Source organism: Eutrigla gurnardus (assembly GCF_963514095.1).
Source record: "Eutrigla gurnardus genome assembly, chromosome: 21".
Taxonomy (NCBI): Eukaryota; Metazoa; Chordata; class Actinopteri; order Perciformes; family Triglidae; genus Eutrigla; species Eutrigla gurnardus.
The window spans coordinates 8,914,048-8,932,728 of NC_139932.1; the positions used below are offsets into that span (position 1 = coordinate 8,914,048).

General features: G+C 45.5%; 1 protein-coding gene across 1 annotated transcript; it reads left to right on the forward strand.

The window, feature by feature from the left end:
- The first annotated feature begins 258 nt into the window (after positions 1 to 258).
- On the forward strand, positions 259 to 18,101 carry golgb1 (golgin B1). Its single transcript, XM_084039214.1, has 20 exons — positions 259 to 2,365; positions 3,759 to 3,837; positions 4,385 to 4,555; positions 4,649 to 4,759; positions 4,887 to 5,054; positions 5,150 to 5,272; positions 5,622 to 5,735; positions 5,940 to 6,627; positions 6,721 to 6,797; positions 7,599 to 7,659; positions 8,139 to 13,215; positions 13,320 to 13,731; positions 13,814 to 14,047; positions 14,127 to 14,957; positions 15,069 to 15,262; positions 15,370 to 15,526; positions 15,629 to 15,729; positions 15,806 to 15,877; positions 16,339 to 16,420; positions 16,523 to 18,101. Exons 2-20 carry the CDS (start codon positions 3,769 to 3,771, stop codon positions 16,658 to 16,660), a joined length of 8,880 nt encoding a protein of 2,959 aa, XP_083895340.1. The 5' UTR covers positions 259 to 2,365; positions 3,759 to 3,768; the 3' UTR covers positions 16,661 to 18,101.
- The last annotated feature ends 580 nt before the right edge of the window (positions 18,102 to 18,681 follow it).

Below are 18,681 nucleotides of genomic sequence, written 5' to 3' on the forward strand. Positions count from 1 at the left end.
AGACAGGACGTCCACCATCATAGTCACGCGTCCGAACTGATGACTCGAGCTCGAGTGGCGCAGCTGTCGAACTCTTGATAAAGACTATGCACACTACACAACACGCCATCCTCAGGAGATTAATCCTTAATAATAACTCATATATAATGAGCATAATATAATTGCGGCTCTACTTGTGATTCATTCTACAAATAAAAAAACATCACAACGTGATTTTGTAAAGAATTTCATTTGGATACCACAGTTTAAAACCAAGAAGGCGTGAGCCATGCTGATGGGTACAGTAACTTAACAGAGAAGTTGTTCATTCATATGAAAACACTGAAGAAAGCCTTTTCATCTCAGTGTCGATACCAGAAACAAGGAAAATTAAGACATCGACCACGTCTAAGTGTGTTTGTATGAAGTTAGGTCTCACTTTATAAATGTGGCCTGAGTGTCTTATAACCACACTTGAAAGCAGGATTGTATTAGTGGTATTCAGCAGCTATAAGTGTGGTCAATGTTTCAATGCGTTCTTACAATGCAACTTTTGTTATCAAGCATTTAAAAAACAAAAAACAACACAGATATATATATATATATATATATATATATATATATATATCCATCTTAGTGTTTGAACTGAAGGCTAAACATGCTATCAATTAAAATATATGTATTAATACAAAAATAAAAATAAAACCTTAAAGTAAATGCAGCTGTGGGTCATTTGAAAGCAACACTTTTCATTTGGTCATCCCTCACATTTCAACACAGTTGGAAATACGTTCACAGGAGGAGCGTGAGCGATTCTTTCTGGCCATAAACTTGCAAAACAGAAGTTTTCAGTTTCAGATTATCACAGAAAACCCCGGGAAGCAGCATCTCCACAGATGTAGTGCTCGAGCTCATTGTTTGTTCCATAAGTTTCATCATCAATATCACATAACGGTTGGCGTGTTTGCCAAAAATAACAACGAAAAAATAGATGTTGCAGCAAAATTACAGGCACGGATATAAAAACAACAAATATTTGGCTGGTGATGTCGCCTCCAACACTACCTCTGCAGTAGTGCAACAACGTAGTGCGGAAAAGGCAAACAGTATGTATGCTTCCAACATAGTTTACTGTAATTTGCATTACCCTGTAACACATTTGCATTAAGAGTCATATCAGTAGATATGAGCGATGAATGGCAACACCCCCCCCCCCCCCCCCCATTCTGTCTCTCAAATAGCCAAATAGAGCTTTTCCTGATAACAAACATGGAATACACACATTATGTAACCACGTGTACAAATATACACTTATATGAGCAAATAGCAATGATTTAAGAGTTTTAAAAAAGTAGAAACCTATACTTTTCTAACTAAAGTAAGGCCTCATTTTCTTTCTTGATATTTCCAAAAGTTCAACGCTTCAGCTTCAGTTGCAGCCTTTTTTTCACCATCTTGAATTGGCATGTCCTGACGAACCAGTTAGTGTATAATAATAGAGTCACTTTGGCTTCATGTCAGAGCTCGGGCAGATCTTTCTGGTGCCACCAATGACACTTCTCACGCTCCGGTGCAGCTGTCTGTAGATGGAGTCAAACACCGAGACTGTGAAGCGTGCAAACAGGGTGGTCCACTTCACAGCATCCACCATCCACTGGACGGTGCTGCCCACAAAGGCCACAAACACCGCAATGTAGTGAACCAGCAGCAGCACACTCCTCCCCAGCTGCCGTCCGTGGTTGATGATCTGATGGACTCTTTGGTCATGTCGTGCCATCATTATCCTGTCGTCTGTGTGCTTTTAGATCAGGGGTCTCAAACTCAGTTTACCTGCAGGCCACTGCAGGTAGAGTCTGGGTGAGGCTGGGCCGCATCAAGTATTCCACAGAAAAAGGGAACCAATGTTAGTGGGTGCGGCTTATATTCAGGTGCGCTCAATAGTCCTGAGCAATGGTAGCCCACAAGTATTAAAAAATACAAAACGCACAGGGCAACGACTGACGCAGATAAAGAGAAGAAAAAAATATCTGATATGCGCACAAACACCAAGCTTTGATTTTAGGTAGGGGGCCGCAAAATATCATTCCTGGGGCCGCAAGTGGCCCCCGGGCTGCGAGTCTGAGACCCCTGTATCTAGATGCAGATATTCAAATATTTTTTTGGCTTACAGGTATATTTTTCGTTTTGTTTAAATGTGTGTGCTTCGGGGAGTAGGCGTCTGTGAATTTGCAGACGGTCCCTTATACCCGCATCCCCGGCTGTCCAATCAGAGCAGAGGAAGTTTTGTTTCCGGGAATGTTTGGTGATGTGGCTATGCTCTGACATCCATCCGAGGAAATATATCAAATAAAAGGCAGATATATTCACCTGGGAAGCAGTCGCACGGGTGAGTCAAAGGTCCTTTCTTTCTAGAAAACAGAAACCACACCACGTACTGAGCTGCAGGGCAGGGCTGTCAGGAGAGCAGCTCCGCCGGGCAGGTTTTAAAGAAGCTGTCCTTATTTACCCAGTGGCCAGCGTTAGCTCTCCAAGTAGCACTAGCTAACTTACTGGTGTCGTGGAAAGTGCAGCCAGAGTAGACACCGGACGTTTTCACGGAGTATCCCGTACTATTTACCGTTTCTTAATCCTCACATATGTCTACTGCTTTTTCGAGAAGTCGTTGTCCAGCCGCTTGGAAAGTTTTCCGTCCATTTTCGCGTTAGCTAGCTATAATCTTTGCTGGTCACAAAAGAGTGACGCAGCCGCAGTGGAGTGTCCGGACGGATTCGGGAAAAGTCGGCTCGTCCCGGTCCAAAGACTCTGGGGGTGTCTGCCAATGTGTTGCGTTGGATTCCACCGAATCCAAACGCATGTATAACCTGTATTACACAGTTACATTTCTAGATAGAAAAATACTGCTTTGCATTCATGCTTTTCATGCCAGTAAGTCTGCATTTGCTTTCTATGTGTACACTATTTACATATTTATTTTTCCTATTTATGTTTAGCCCCGTGGCCCTTGACTTAAGCTGTTTGTCTATTTCTGTGTATTTCTATTGGAACAGTTCAGAAGCTTAAATTAAGTAATGTTGACTTGATACACAATCAATCCTCAAACAGGGGTCAGTGATCTAGATCAAATACAATTTCAAAAATCAAATATTTTTGACCAAATCCTGAATGATATTGCAAAGATATTGTATAATGGACCATTGATGCTTTTACACAATATTTATACAAAGACAATTTGATAAATAGTCATCAAGGCGAATAATAAAACAGCTAGAATAGTCTATGTTCAGAAAATGATATTACTCTACTGTAATGCAGCGTAATGCCATATTTGATATCCAAAGTCTAAGACGATTGTTGACTCATATCATGACATTGATGTGTTATTATTATGTATTATTTCTCCTTGTGACTAATTGAGTCATAGCAACATGTAACATGCCGCTGCCTGGAGACACTGTGTATACGAAAGTAAAATACCGTAAATATGCCCGGGGCTATGTTGTCTGTATATAGTACATTGTACTGTTCTTGGCAATGACATAGCAAAAGGGTCAGTGTACATAACATAACATAACATAAAGCTGCTCTGTAAGAAATGTATGCTTGCTGATGGAGGACATTGTGGAGAAAGTGTCAACAGCGGAAAGGTTTTGAAAAATAGATGTTACATTTCCTCAATGTTATCTACGTGCAGAAAAGAACAGGAAAGGGCTTGTGCAGGTGTAAGCAACGAAATTATTTATATGCCAGACATAACTCATGCTACTTCCCCCCCCTCACAGTGCCATCTCTATGTTCAGCCGTCTGGCCACGGTCCTCCAGGAGCTCTCTGGAGAGGAGGGCCAGGATGGAGACCCACAGGTGAGAGAGCAACACATACATGATAGCTAATTACACTAAAGAGTGTTTCCACCTGTGTCCCCTCCTTTTAAATAACTTATTCTGGATTTGATGCCTCCAGAGCATTTTATCCTCCGCTTTGGAGGGCAGGAGATGTGATGTCTCTCAGAAAGATGATTTCTTAAGGCATCCTTTCTCTACACAAATAGGTCAAAGGCAGCTTTTCATTTTTCATGACATACTTTCACTGACTTGAATTATCACGTTGGCATAACTCCTTTGACTATGGAGTGTATATTCAAGGACACGTTTTTTTTTTTTCACGCCCACGTTAAAAAGGCACTCAAGTGATTTATTTTGTCACTTCCATTAAATGGCGGCACTCAGAAGATAATGTATGGTCAAAATTGTAAGCAGCAGAGGCTGAGATATCCTGACCTTTACTTGAATAGTGAATCCCTCCTTTCCGGTAATGCAGCTCAGTAGCATCTATCATTAGATCACAGAGCCGTAGAGGACATTATGTTGTTTTCACAAGTTGAGTCGGACTATCTGTTTCCTCACACAGGGCATGCTGGTGCCTCAGCTCCCCGCCGGTGAGGCCCAGGCTTCACTGGAGTCTGAGGCCCCCGAGGAGGCCATGGAGAGGCTGGCTCACCTGGAACAACTGGTGGTCCAGCTGAAGGAGCTCATCCGAGGCAAAGACACTGAGCTGTCTAATAAAGATGTGCAGCTCAAGGTAAATTAGCCGTGTGTGTTTTTGCTATCAACACTCCAAAGGTCACTTCACTCTTTATGTCAGCTAATGCTTTTTTGTGCTCCATGTCGACAGAATGAGAAAGACGAAGCTGAGGCTCGCTTCACTAAACTGAAACTGCAGGCCAAAGCCAAGATGGCTTCACTCAACAAGCAGATAACGGACTTGAAAGGTCAAGGAGGAGCGGTAGGTTGATTATAAGAAATCAATCTGTTGCCTTTTACAGCAAATGTCTCATACAGCCACTGGTTCACTGCAAACAAAAAAAGCTCAAAGGTTTTTTATCTGACTTGAATATCTGTTTTGTCTACAGCCGAGCCCAGACAGCAGTTTTACAGGAGCCGGTACTGCAGTCGAGGAGGAGCTCCAAGAACTTAAGAACAAACTGGCCGAGGAGGAGGCCACCAGCAGGGAGCTCAAGGAGCGACTCCAGACCACAGACCAGCTCCTTCAAGAGAAGGAATCTGCCCATGTTGAACAGGTGACACGATTGTGTGTTTTACTACATAAACAAAAGGTGATTTTAATATTATATAAGAAAGCTCCTTCTGAAGAATTTGTTGTTTTTGTTTTCAGCTGCAGAAACTGCAGGCTGTGGTCTGTGAGAAGGATGTGCGTTTCCAGGAACAGATCCAGAAACATGAAGAAGAGCTGCTGAGTGTCACAACACAGACTCAGAGAGACGGCGACCTTCAGCAGGTCAGAGATCCACAATTAAATTATGCATCGGTTATTTTGATTGATTGATTTTGACAGCCACTAATTAATTACTTGACTTATTTGAGACAAGACGCATCGAGTAATAAAAAGGACAGAAATACTTTAAAATGTATGTTTTTAACCTTTGTTCTGAAAATAACTTAAGCTAAAACCCATTATTTCTGATATATGATTATTTGTTTTTACGGATTATATTATTATATTTATGTGCCTCAGTTCATCTCTGTTTCAGTTTTTCCACGAGGGAAAGATCAGATGATCACCACGCTTCACAGATACATTTACAGTGTATTTAATAATTTGGTCTCTTTGTTTTTGCGTCTGCCAGGCTCTGCATGCAGCACAGAGGCGTTGTGAAGAGCTTGAGGAGGCCTTGAACTCTCGATCCCAGGTGCTGGAAATGCTGCAGCAGGAAGTGAGCAGTGCCGATCAGCAGAAACAGGTAGATCCTCATGTACTGGATGCCATTTGTGTACATATGTATAATGTGTCAGTTCCATGGTAATGTTCCTTTCTGCTGCTCCTGCTTGATGAAAAGAAAACTGTTTGATAGACACACCCTCATCTTGCACGTTTTTATTATGTATTGTTTGGCTGAGTCACACAACACACACCCACTCATATCCTTCTTCTCCTTCTCTCTCAGATCTTGACTGCCCAGTTCCGGCAGATGGATCAGGAGCTGGCTGATGCCGTAAAGCAGAGGGAGGAGGAGAGGCAGCAGTGGGCCGAACAGGCCAGCAGGGCCAATGCAGAAGTCGCAGCCCTCCGAACCAGCCTGGAGGACCGGGAAAGGGAGAGGACGGAGGAGGCGAGGCAAGAGAGCGAGCTTGCAAAGCATGTCGGCGAGGAAGCTCTGGAGAAGGAAAAGACGGAAGTTGCCAGATTGGAGAGAGAACTGGCTCTGATGAAAGAGGCTGAGCTTGCAGCCGTCCAAGAGAGGCATGATGCTTCGCAGAGCGACAGGGCGGAAATAGTTGGGCTTGAAAGTGAACTTGCATCTATGAGAGAGGAAGTCGTCCATGCCGGCCAGGATACCTCCGAGAGGGAGAAGTCAGCTATCGATGCACTAGAGCGAGAGCTGGCCTCACTTAAGGAGGAACATCAAGGTGCCCAGAAGAAGGGTGAGATCTTGGCTGAAATCTGGAGACCTCTGCATTCTCTGGCTTTTGAAGATGCGCCAGGAGCAGAGGAAGAGCCCTTCCCTGCGGACCTTTCCCTTTTCCTGGACACTGTGCAGTCCATTACGACACGACTGACGAGGCTGAAAGATGAACGCAGTGAGAGAGAGGAACATTGTGCCGAGCTCACCCACACCATGGAAACCCTTCAGGGTAAGAAAATGCATCTGTGAACGAAACTCAGTGTGTTCCTGCCAAACCTTTTGGTTTGATCCAGATTTTTTGATATGAATCTCTGATTTTCAGAACAAGTTGAGAGAAAAACCACAGAGCAGGAGGAAACCACTGCCAAGATACAACAGCTGGAGCAGCAGATTATAATGGTGAGTGCTCACAATGTATTGACATATGTATGTATGTGGCCTGCATTACCTGGATAATGGCATCCCCTCCACAGTCTTTTGCCTTTACACATGGTATTAAAATTAGTCTTCATTATCTCAATTCTGCAATGGAATAAAATCTCAATATGTAAGTACCTTTTTAAATCCTGATTTGTCAGGGGAGATGCTGGCCAGTTTAAGCTAGCAGGGAGAAGTGACCTGACAACTTGCCAGGTTTTCTTATTTGTAAAGTGGATGATGCTGTTATTATCACCTTTTAGAGGTTGAACGCCTCAAAATGTGGTCTTAAAAACACAGGAAGACGTTTCTGCTCCCCACTAGAAGTTAGCAGCTTGTTTGGCTTGATGTAACTTCAAAGGGAAATCTTATATAAGCTCCTTGATACACTGCAGGAAGATTTAACTTCAAAGTTTGAAGTTAACGTTGCGTTTCGTAATGAGTTCCTGTTTTTCAGTGTTTTATTTTGAAGTTTGACTGGTATTATCCAGTTGATGTCCTTCAGTCTCAGACAGGACAGACCCAGGGTCATAGACAGGCAATGCTTCACCCCAGGGTGAGGAAGTGTGCCTAATCCCCTATGCACTGATCCATTGTTATGACCGACTGTTTTATCTGACCTTCACCTCGCACTACAGCCGTAAATGGATTAAAGCACATTCATAGAGTCCACATGGAGTTGAATTTCTAAAAGTTTCTTCCTTCTTCATTTAAATTGTAAATATTCTCCAGTAAATGTTTACTCATGAGATCAAGAAGCTTCATTCTTATTTTTCATTTCAGGCCTCTGAAAGGGATGATGTGACTGAACCATCAGCACAGGATTCATCTGAAGCTAAAAAAGGTACAAAACTGGATTTGTTCTCCCAAAATAAAACTCACACATGAACAGAATGGAACATTATGGTTAAGATCAGTTCGCTGACACATACAGTAAAGGGGATTTTTCTCAGCTCATGTTTACCCTTTAAGCAGCTCTTATTGTAATCTACAATATGTAGGGACAAAATTGGAACTATGAAGTAAGTATATTTAATTAAGTACTGTATTTAAGTACAACATTTAGGCATATTATGCAACTTAATACTTTTAATCCACTACGTTTATTGTATAATATATTTGTAGCTAGAATTACTAGCTTCTTTGTAGATTTAGATTATTAATATTTTATAGAAAAATAGACTGTAGAGCTGAAATTATTAAATTATGAGTCATTTGCGAGAAAATTAATAGGCAACTGTTTTGATAATCACTTAATGATTTAATTTATATTTCTAGCAAAAAAAACATCTACTGAGTTACTCCTTTTGTTGCCTTCCACAGCAAACATACAGGAACTGGAGCAGCAGCTTTTAGAAAAAGACAATGAGCTGGTTGCCTTGCGAGAGTCCCTCAGACTGGCTGAAGAGCACAGCTCCAGGGGGGTGGCATCATGTGAAAACTACGATCAGACTCCAGATCAGGGCCAGGAGGCCAGTATGGCCCCCCATGACAGTTCTGCAGCCCTCCCTGAGTTTGTGGAGGACGCACGAGAAGAGGACACCACCTTAGTTGCCGAGGACACCTCAGTCCTCTCCATTTCTGCTGATAATGAGAGTAGCCCGGAGCTTATTGGACACCAGTCCGAGTCCCCAGAAGAATCCAAAGGGACGTCCTCAGATGAGATGGTCGCCAGTAGTGATTCAGAGGTGGCACACAGCAGCTGGACCCTCTTGGAAGCTATGACTCAAGACGGAGGCCAGGAGTGGCCATCATCCAGCCTGCAGGACTTTGGCCAGTTGCAGCTGCAGTCATGGGAGGCGACTAGCATGGAGCAGGAAACCTCCACAGTCGAAGTGGAGTCCTCCTCCGTCATCATCCGAGAGATGGTACAAGTTAATGTAATTCAGCAGAGTTCTTCCACCACAGATGGCCATGTGGCCTCTGGGCAGGTCTTCGCTCAGGCGTTAGCTGAGGAACTTCAAAGGAGGTACAGCGAGCTTTTGGCTGAGCTTCAGAGGCTCAGAGAGGCTTCTGCAGAGTCACAGGAGCAAATCAAGAGCCTGAAAGAAGAAACACGGTCCCTTACTGCTGCCAAAGAAGAGGCTGAGTCCCAGGCCAATAGCTTTTCAGAGGAACTTCAGTCAGCCAGAGAAGACCTGGGAAAGCTCTCTCAGCAATGCGACTCTGGGGTGGAGAAACATGATGTCGAAATGCAGCTTCTAGAAGATCAGATAGACATTTTGAACACTGAAAGTAAAATTAAGGAAGAGAAGATCCAGGCCCTGCAGACGGACCTGGAAATGGCCCACCAAGCTTTCTCTGAGCAGGAGGGGCAGGCCAGGATGCTGAGTGCTCAGCTGGAGGACAGAGAGCTCCTCTCCTCTGAGCTTGAAAGGAGGCTTCAAGATATGGAAAGCAGCATGTTGGAATGCTCTCAAATGTCAGAGCTCAACAACGACACTTTGTCACTGAAGGACACGGAGATCAGTGAGCTGCAGGTCCGTCTCGACCAAAAAGAGCAGGAGGTGTTGGAGCTCAATGACAGTATGTCCGCTAAACTCCTCCAAGCAGAAGAAGAGAAGTTCCAGGTAGACGGTGAAGTAAATAAACTGAAGGATCAGATAGCGGACCTTGAGAAAGTCAGAGAGGAGAAACGGAAAGAGAGTTCTGAAGACTCAGCCGCTCCTCTGGATGATGAACTTGCTAGTGTGCGAATGGAAAAAGAAGGGCTGGCAACGCAACTGACGACCACAAAGAAGAAGTTGCAGGCTGCGCTTTTGCAACGCAAAGAGCTAATGAAGAAGGTCGCTAATTTCGAGGTGGAGGCGAAGAAATGGACAGAGCGAGATGAAGCGGAAAAGGGAGAAACTACTGTAGACATACCAGAGGGAGAACAACCTAGAGGACGTGAGATTCAGGAAATGGAGGCTAAACTTGTTGAACTCGAGCAAGCTGTCAGATCCAAAGAAGAAGCAGTTGAGACACTTGAGCAAAAAATTAGCGAGCAGGATCAAGTTCTCACTGAGACACTTGCTCTGAATAGAAAGGTTAGTGAAGAAGCCGCGCACAGTACTTCTGAAATGACTGTGCTGCAATCTCAAGTGACCTCCCTTGAAGCGGAGTGCGAAACCCTTCAGAAGAAAGTTCAGGAAGCCCAAGAATCTCGCAAGGAAACTATCCGCAAAGCAAAAGAGAAGGATAGGCACCACCGTGAACAGCTGAAGCAGCAGAAGGAGGAATACGGCGAGCTTGCGGAACGTTTTGAGGTGCAGAGTGGCGAGCGAGAAGTTCTCCTGACTAAATTGAGAGAATTGGAAGAAAAGGTGAGCGCTGAAGGAGAACCTCGTCAAGAGACCAAGCAACTGGCTGACAATGTGGCAAAGCAAGCAGCGGGTGATTGGGTCCAGGAGGATTGGGTGGATTTTGCCACGTCTGAGGCCGATTCGTCACAACCACAACTCAGCGAACCACTTCAGCATCCTACAGAGCAGCCTGATATCCTTTCCGCACAGGTGGAGGAATCTGTGGGAGCACTCGGAGGAGAGATCCCGACTGTGCAGATAGCTAACACAGAGTTAGAGCAGCGACTGCAGGAAACCCAGACCAGATTGTCACTGAAAGACGCTGAATTATTGGAATTTGGAAAAGAGCTGCAAGCCCTAAGAGAAAAAGAAAGACAGATTGATACACTCTCAGAGGAAATTCATGATCTAAGAGAAAAGTATCACCAAGCTGAGACTTACGCTGAAACCCTGAAAGCAGAGATGGAAGCTGCAGCCAATGCAGCATCTGCAGATTCTACATCTTCCATTACTACTCTTCAGGCCGAAGTGCAGGACTTCAAGCAGTTCCTCGACAGTAAGAACCATGAAATTGTGGAGCTAAGCCAGCAGCTTGGCGAGCAGAACTCTCTCATACACTCAATGCAGGACACCGTGTCACAGAAAGATCAGCTAATATCTTCTTTACAGGAAGAACTGAAGGCTGAGCAAGAAAAAACGCAAAGGCTAGAGGTTGAGGTTCCACAGAAGCAAGAGGACGGAAAAGATAGCGAGGCAAAGATCCAGCAGCTCCAACGAAAGCTTCAGGCTGCTCTGATCTCCCGTAAAGAGGCCCTGAAAGACAACAAAACCAAGAAGGAACGACTAGATGCCACTGAGAAGCTCGTAGCTGAACTGCATCAGAAAATGGAGTCGGCAGAAGACGAGCTGGAGAAGCTAAGAGGGGAAAGAGTTAGGCTGATTGATGAGGTTGACCGGACATTACTGGAAAATCAAAGCCTAGGATCTTCCTGTGAGAGCCTCAAATTGGCCATGGAGGGCATAGTGAATGAGAAAGATGCCTGTAAGAGAGAAGTGGAGCTGGTGAAAGAGGAGGCAGCGAGAGCCTGCAGAGAATGGGAGGGAAAGGTTCAAGGCATGAAGGAGGAATACGAGACTCTGCTGAAATCATATGAAAATGTGAGCGACGAGGCAGAGCGAGTGAGGAGGGTCCTGGAAGCCGCCAGGCAGGAGAGACAGGAGCTCATGGCCAGGGGAAGGACGCACGAGGCTGGGCGACAAGAAGCTGAAAGGCAGGCAGAAGAGGCACAGAAAGAGGTGGATTTGGTGAAAGACAAAATGAGAAAGTTTGCCAAAACCAAGCAGCAGAAAATACTGGAGTTAGAGGAGGAGAATGAGAGCCTTAGAGAGATGCAGGACAAGACTGTAATAAAACAAAAGGGCAAGGCTCTCAAAGCTGAGGTTGAACGACTTCAAGATGAGCTGGGGGTTTTGAAAGCCGAGTTGGATGCTACCGTGGCAGAAAGAGACTCTTTAGGGCAGCAGATTGAAGAGTTGAGGGAACAACTTACCCAAACAGGAGACAAAGAAGACAGTGTAACTCAGGCTACTCCGCTCGGTTCTGCAGTTGTTGTGGAAGAGGTTGTCACTGCCCAGCAATCAGACACAATTCTGACCAAAGCAGAGCCTGTTGAGAGTCAGTATGAAGACAAAGAAAAACCTTTAACTCCAGAAGAGACAGCAGACGACCAAATTGCTGCAGTGCATGCACCTGAATCCCATTCACAACCTACTGAGGAAAAAGAAGAAGCAGAAATGACTGAAAGTGTTCAAGGTTTATTAGAGGATAAAATGAGGGAGATGGAGGCAGCTGTCGATGCAGAGAGGGAACTTTGGCAGCAACACGAGGCTGGACTCAAAGCTGAGCTGGCCTCTCTTGAGCGGGATCTTCAGGAGAGTAAAGAGAAGGAGAGCCTTGTGGTCTCGCTGGAAACGTGCCTTCAGGAAGGCAAAGAGAGGGAAAAAAGTCTGGTTGAGGAGAGTTCAAAGAGAGAGGCCCAGTTCAAAGAGCTGCTCCGAAGCCTCGAATCTGAGAAAGATAACCTGGAGGAGCGCCTGATGAACCAGCTGGCTCAGCTCAACGGGAGCATCGCTGGCTACCAGCAGGAGTCGGCAGACAACCGGGAGCACCTCGCTGAGCTGCAGCGGGAGGTGGAGAGGTTGGAGAGGGAGCGAGCCGAGCTGGAGGCCGAGGCTCGGAGTGAGGGTGACCGGGCCGCCAGGCTGGAGGAGGACATGAGGCAAGCCCAGAGAGAACGAGCTGAGGCTCACGCAGAGTCTGGTAAGCAGAGGGAGCTGCAGCAACAACTGAGGTCTGCCCAGAGGGTCAGAGAAGGCAGCCAGAGCAGAGTGCGTCAGCTGGAAGAACTGCTGAGGGAGAAGCAGCTGGAGGTCCGTCAGCTGCAGAAGGACTGCATCAAGTACCAGGAGAGGATCAGTGAACTGGGTAGAGAGGCCAAGGCGCTGCAGCTTGGCCATGACGAGCTCCACAGCAAACTCGAACAATCCCAACTGGAGACTTCCAAAACCGTAGAGGACCTGAAAAAGACTAAAGCAGAGTTTGCTAGCTGCAAATCCCAGCTGGATGAGGCCCAGACGCAGGCAAGCAACGCTTTAGCTGAGAAAACGGCCCTTGAACAGAATGCCCAACAGAGAGAGGCCTCGATGAAAGCAGAGGCGGAGCAAACCCTGGACTCTGTGAGATTCAAGCTGGGAGGCGAACTGAAAGAGCTGGAGCTGAGACTGGAAGAAGTGGACAGAGAAAGGGACAAGGAAGAAGAAGCCACTCTGGAGGCCAGAGAAGTCGCAGAAGGAGCTGAGAGACGTGCCCAAGAGATGCAAGCCCGTCTGGACGAGTCTCTGGCCAGGTTGGCTGCCTTCTCGCGCTGCATGTCCTCACTGCAAGACGACCGAGACCGAGTTCTGGATGAGACCCGACAATGGGAGACACGCTTTAATGATGCTCTGCGGGGCAAGGAGGCTGAGGTTCGTGAATCTGAAACAAGGGCCAAAGAACTGTCAGAACAGCTTCAGAGAGAAACTGCCCTGAAAGAGGAACTTCAGGTTTCAGTGGACAGGTAAAAACCTTCTTGGTACATTTGTCTTTTTTCCCTTTCCCCATCGATTGATTATTTGCAATGTTTTAGCTAAAAAAAAATCACAACATGTTTTTTTATTTCAGACTCGAAAAAGCAGACAAAGATTGGCAGCTGAAACTGGAAGAGGAGGAAAAGAAAGTTGCCGAGAGCCGAGCTGTCCTCGAGGAGCAGAGGAGCAAGCTTCAACAAACTACAACTGAGCTACAGTCTGCACAAAAAGAAGCCAATGCCCTGAAAATTGAGGTGGAGAGTCTCAATCAGAGGGCCAGAGCACTGGAGGAGGCCGTAGGTCGGCTGCAGGGTGAAGTCGACCAGGCCAGGACTGAGCTGAGGGAGAGGGAAGCAGAAGAGCAGCGGCTGTTTTTGAACGTGGAGCAACTAGAGACAGACCTGAGGTCCTCAAAGGCCTTGACAGAGAGTCTGCAGACCGACCTACATGAGAAGGAAACGAGAGAGGTGCAAATGCTGGGGGAGAAGGAGCACGCTGTGTCTCAGGTATTATTTCATCTACAGGACACACTGCATATAGTTCATGGATGACACATTTCTCACCGTTCATGTGGGTTTTGTTTCACAGGCTGCAGAGGAGGCTAGAAAGGAGGCCGACAGCAGGGCACAAGAGGCTGAAGGGGAGCTGGAGCAGAGAAGAGGGGAATTGCGGGATCTGGAAGAAAAACTGCGAAAGACGGAGGAAGAGAGCAACAACAGGAAAACCAGACTGGACTCCTTCACGAAGGCCATGGGCTCGTTGCAGGATGACAGAGACAGAGTCCTCAATATGTACAAACAGCTGGAGGAGAAACATCTGCAGGTAACGCACAAAAACCTAAGGCTTATAATATGTGTAGATTTGTTTTAGTAGCCAATGGAATATTTGTGTTGTGTCTCAGGTGATGATGGAGAAGGACGGTTTGATCCAAGAGGCGGCAGCGGAGAACAACAGCCTGAAAGAAGAGCTGCGCTCCCTGCTGGTCCAGAGAGACGACCTGTATGCTGAAAAGGCCCAGCTGTCTGCTCAGCTTCACGGCTACCGGGACGAACTTAACCAAGTCCTGAGAATGAAGGACTCCCAACACAAACAGCTTCTGGCGGCTCAGCGCGAGCGTATCGCCTCTCTGGAAAAAGAATGCGGGGAATTGGGAAGTCAGGTGAAGAGTAGAGCCAAAGAGACGGAGGTGGAAGCAGTCAGAGTGGAAAGGGAGACCCTTAGCCAGGCTGCTGACTTTAGGACAGCATCCCAGGTGATGGATGCTCCCGGTGCGGAGGTGGAGAAGCTGAGGGAGCAGCTGCAAGCAGCAAAGGAACAAGCGGAGGCTTTGGAGGAGAGCCTGCTGAAGGAGAGGCAAGAGCAGGAGAGCAAGGGCAAAGAACTGGCTGAGCTGCGATGGGAGGGAGGTGTGATGCGGACCGAGTCAGAGAACGCTCAGGAGAGGGTGGCAGAGTTGGCCAGAGATTTGCTGGCTGTCGAGCAGACGCTGCTGCAGGAGAAAGAGGTGACAACGCAGCTGAGAGCAGAGAACCAGTCATTCGCAAAAGCCATGGCGTCCCTCCAGGACAGCAGGGACCAGGCAGAAAACAAGGCCCGGGACCTGAGCCTGAAGGTGGAAGAGATGAGTAAGGCTGGTGGCCACGCAGCACACAGCAGCCCTGGAAGCTCCACTGGAGAAGTGTGGGGGCTGAAGAACGCATTACAAGCCCTGCAGAATGACAGGGAGAGGCTGGTGAGTTACATGTCTGACAATAAAGCACAACTCTTCAGGCAAAGAATATAAATAATGTGAGCGGTTTTATTATGTTGTGGATTTTCACGTTGCTTTTCTCTTTGTGTGCAGCTGGAGCAGCTTCAAACCCAGGCGTCTGAGCTCAAGAAGCAGAGGTCAGAGCTGGCTCGACTGGGAGCAGGAGAGCTGATAAAAGTCAGTCAGGAGCTGTTTGAGGAGAGGAACAGGAACGAAGAAATGCTGAGTGTCCTGCTGCAGCTTGAGAATGTAGTGGAAATGGGCAAGCAGGAGGTAGAAACTCTCAGGTGAGGCTAAGAGCCGGTGTTTTGTCATCATGGCCGCTAGTTTGGCAAAGCAAAATGGCACAAATGCCTTTAATTGTACATGTATTTGTGTGTCTTGTGCATGTTAGCCTGGAGCGTATTGACTGGATGGCTCAAGCAGAGCAGCTGAAACAGCAGACCCTCGCCACGCTCTCGGAGAGGGACCATCAACTGCGGCAACTCTCCTCCATGCTGGAGGAAGCCCGCGCTCAGCAGCCCAAACAGCAGGAACGCTATCAGAGAGAGGTAAACATTAGCTTGTACTTCTGGCATACGAGAAGTTAAGTTGGTCTGATTACATTTTGCATACAATGTGAATTTTCTACAATATCATTCTCTTCTCTAAAGGGCACAGAGGAAGTGGACAGCGCTCCTGGAGCCCCACAAGAGCGGAGCAGCCTGGTCGACACCCACGCCTACACAGCTGAGGTCAAAGAGCTACAGAGACGGTATAGTAAAGGTCAAACCGGAGCAGAAATATTGTTTTAAAAGGCATGGATAGTTATCAATGTTAAACTCCATCAGGCTGGATGAAGAGATGCAGCAGAGGGTGGCTGCTGAGGAGCAGCTCATGGCCATGCAGGATCGACTCAAACGGTATGAACGGTGACACAAGAAGAACAGTGGATCAAATCGTAGTGACTAAATCACCCGACTGCAGCTTTTCAGCATTTTTCAGCTCATCGTTTTGCTTTTTACGTCACTGTTTTGGTTCATTCTTACCGCTCTCATCAACGCGGTTTGCAGAAGGCAGATCCTTTTAGCAAAAAAGCTCTGTTTTTGGCCTGTATTAATAACAGAAAATAGTGAAAATGTACTTCACGGAGTTGTCTTTCAAATAATAGTCTAAAACCTAATGATGCTCACGTTACTTATAACATAAGACTAAGAATCATGGATCATTAGATTGTTCTCGATTAAACGTTTTAACTGTATAATGTTGAGACTAATGATCAAATGCCATAATAATCATTTTTTTTGCATCTCAATAATGCATCTTATATGTGTTAAATCAAGCTATGACCGTCTAATATCTGTTTTGTTCTTATTAATCACAGCCAGGCTAAATGGCCGTCTGCACAAGAAGAGCATCAAGCAGACACTTCTCTTTTGATCGAGCCGGAAGGAGTCGTCACTCGGGTAACGCCCCACTAATGTCCCGCTCCACCTCATTTGTCATCCTAATAACTATAATAATAGAGACTGAATGTTTCCCTTAACCTTGCTCTCCCTTTGGCACAGACACGGAGAGGAGGCCCAGGTTTGGTGCGGATGCTCCGAGTAGCTTTCTGCTCCCGTCAGCGAACCCCTCTGCTGTTCAGCCTCTATCTGCTCACTGTGCACGTCCTGCTGATGCTGTGTCTGGGCGGATACCTCTGAAACCAGCACCCTTAAAAACAACCTGAGAGAGAGAGGGGAGGGGAAGGAAAATGGAAATGTGACACGGAGCTAACCCAGGCCATCAATATGTTTTATATTGTTACACGTAATAAATTATAGTAGGGTGTGAGGGATGTTTTACACACAAACATTGCACTTTACAGGACGTAATCTTTTAGCCAAAGTATGTAGACTTGTATATCTGTCGTCGTTGGTTTTTAACTGCGTTGCTCTTGTATGACTTTGAGGGAAACCCAAGCAGAGAGGACACAAAGGGATTAATGCTTCCTAAAACAATCTATGGTTTTTGAGAGGATTCATAATCAAGTATATTGGCAGATGGTGTTCTTCGCGTGCCTTTAGATTTAGATACGATAGGGTCACTTTATGTTAGAGCGAAACATCTGACATTTTGAGGACTAGTTTATCTGTGCGTTTAATATAATGTCCACAGTCAGCGGATGGTTAGCTTAGCATCCAGACTGGAGCTAGCCTGGTGGTTAATTAGGAACAACATCCTCCCCATTAACCACGTCTCGTCTGTTTAATTCATAAAACCAAAGTGAAAAGTCGCTATTTTTCCCTGGGATTCATTGTTAATGGTGTCGCACAGTGTTCTGTGACCAGACTATATCATGCCCCTGAGCAGTAACCAGGCAACCAGCAGAGACGATGGCTAACAAACTAGCTTGACTAGCTGGTGTCCACTCCATGCTAGGCTAACTGTCTGCTGGCTGTAGTCTATCGGACATCATATATGAGAGCGGTATCATCCTGTCATCGAACTGGAATAAGCCTACATTACCCATAATGTCCAACTATTATTTTAAGATGGCTTGAGGTTGAGGGCATGCTGTTACAGTCACTCCGGTCTCTTCCTCTTCTACTCATTTCATGCACAAACACAGAGCACAGTGCAATTTCTGTTCTTACACATTCCTTTTGTGTGTTTCCTTTTCCTCTTATATAAAAATCACAGTTTAGAAAAGGGAGCATATTGATATTTATTCATATGTACATTAATTATGTTCATCACCTGGATGTGGGTTTTCCCCTCTTAGATAAGATTCTGTTGCATAGCCTTAGTTTTTACAGTTTGGTCTGTAGTTTTGATGGCAGGTGAAGTTGCCGTTCAGGTGCAATGTTGCCACAGTGTGGACGCATTCCAGGGGACAAAGACTGCTGTGTTTTCTAATGATATCCATCCAACTATAGACTGCTCCGATGTAGCATAATTTATTACCCGTAACTGTTAAAATGATCCTTTGCCTAGATGTATATTGACTTCATCCTCTTGATTCTTGTTAATTTAATCACCCACTGCTCCTAAACATTCATCTTCCACACTTTGAAGTATACTTTAAACTGTAAATAACTGTTAAAAAGGGCTGTATAGAAAACTAAAATGTAATAAAAGTGTTGGTGGTTTAGATCAGGGACAGATCTTGTCAAGCATTTGCTCATTTATGCGCCCGTAGGAGAAATTATTATAGATATTGGTTATTTTTTTGGACCTACAGTAGGACTTTTGTTTACTGTTGATTTGGGCTCAGTTTATTTTGAATTTAAATTAAAGCACAAATTTGTTCCTTTTATTCGTGAAGTAATTAAGAAATGGATTATCATTACTCAGTGATTTTTATCATTTCAGCAAACATAAATGTGGGACGTCATGATGACATACTGATTAAGCCCATTGTCTTATTAAATACAATGCTTCTCTATATGAGAGGAAGCATGATGTAAACACTGTTTTTGCTGACACTTAAGCCACTGTTACTTTTTGCAAAAGTACTTATAGCACAGAATAAAAAATAAACGTAGGGGAGACCGGGGATGGTTGCAACAAAGGGATAGTTGTAACGCTCTCAGTTTGACCAATCAGAAACGAGCTGTGGTGATGTCATCAATACAGTCCATGCCCACTGACAAATTGACCTCACTGGTGAAGCCTCATGTCTCTGAGTTGAAAACTGTCTGTTCTGGAGCCAAAAAACTATTTTTCAGGTAAGAAAGTAAAA

What these genes read in the sequence shown, in the direction of transcription:
- golgb1 (XM_084039214.1), top strand. Translation starts at nt 3,769, where the DNA reads ATGTTCAGCCGTCTGGCCACGGTCCTCCAGGAGCTCTCTGGAGAGGAG. An exon ending in CACCATGGAAACCCTTCAGG is followed by an intron (nt 6,628 to 6,720) that starts GTAAGAAAATGC and finishes TCTGATTTTCAG; the next exon opens with AACAAGTTGAGAGAAAAACC. An exon ending in GTCAAAGAGCTACAGAGACG is followed by an intron (nt 15,730 to 15,805) that starts GTATAGTAAAGG and finishes AAACTCCATCAG; the next exon opens with GCTGGATGAAGAGATGCAGC.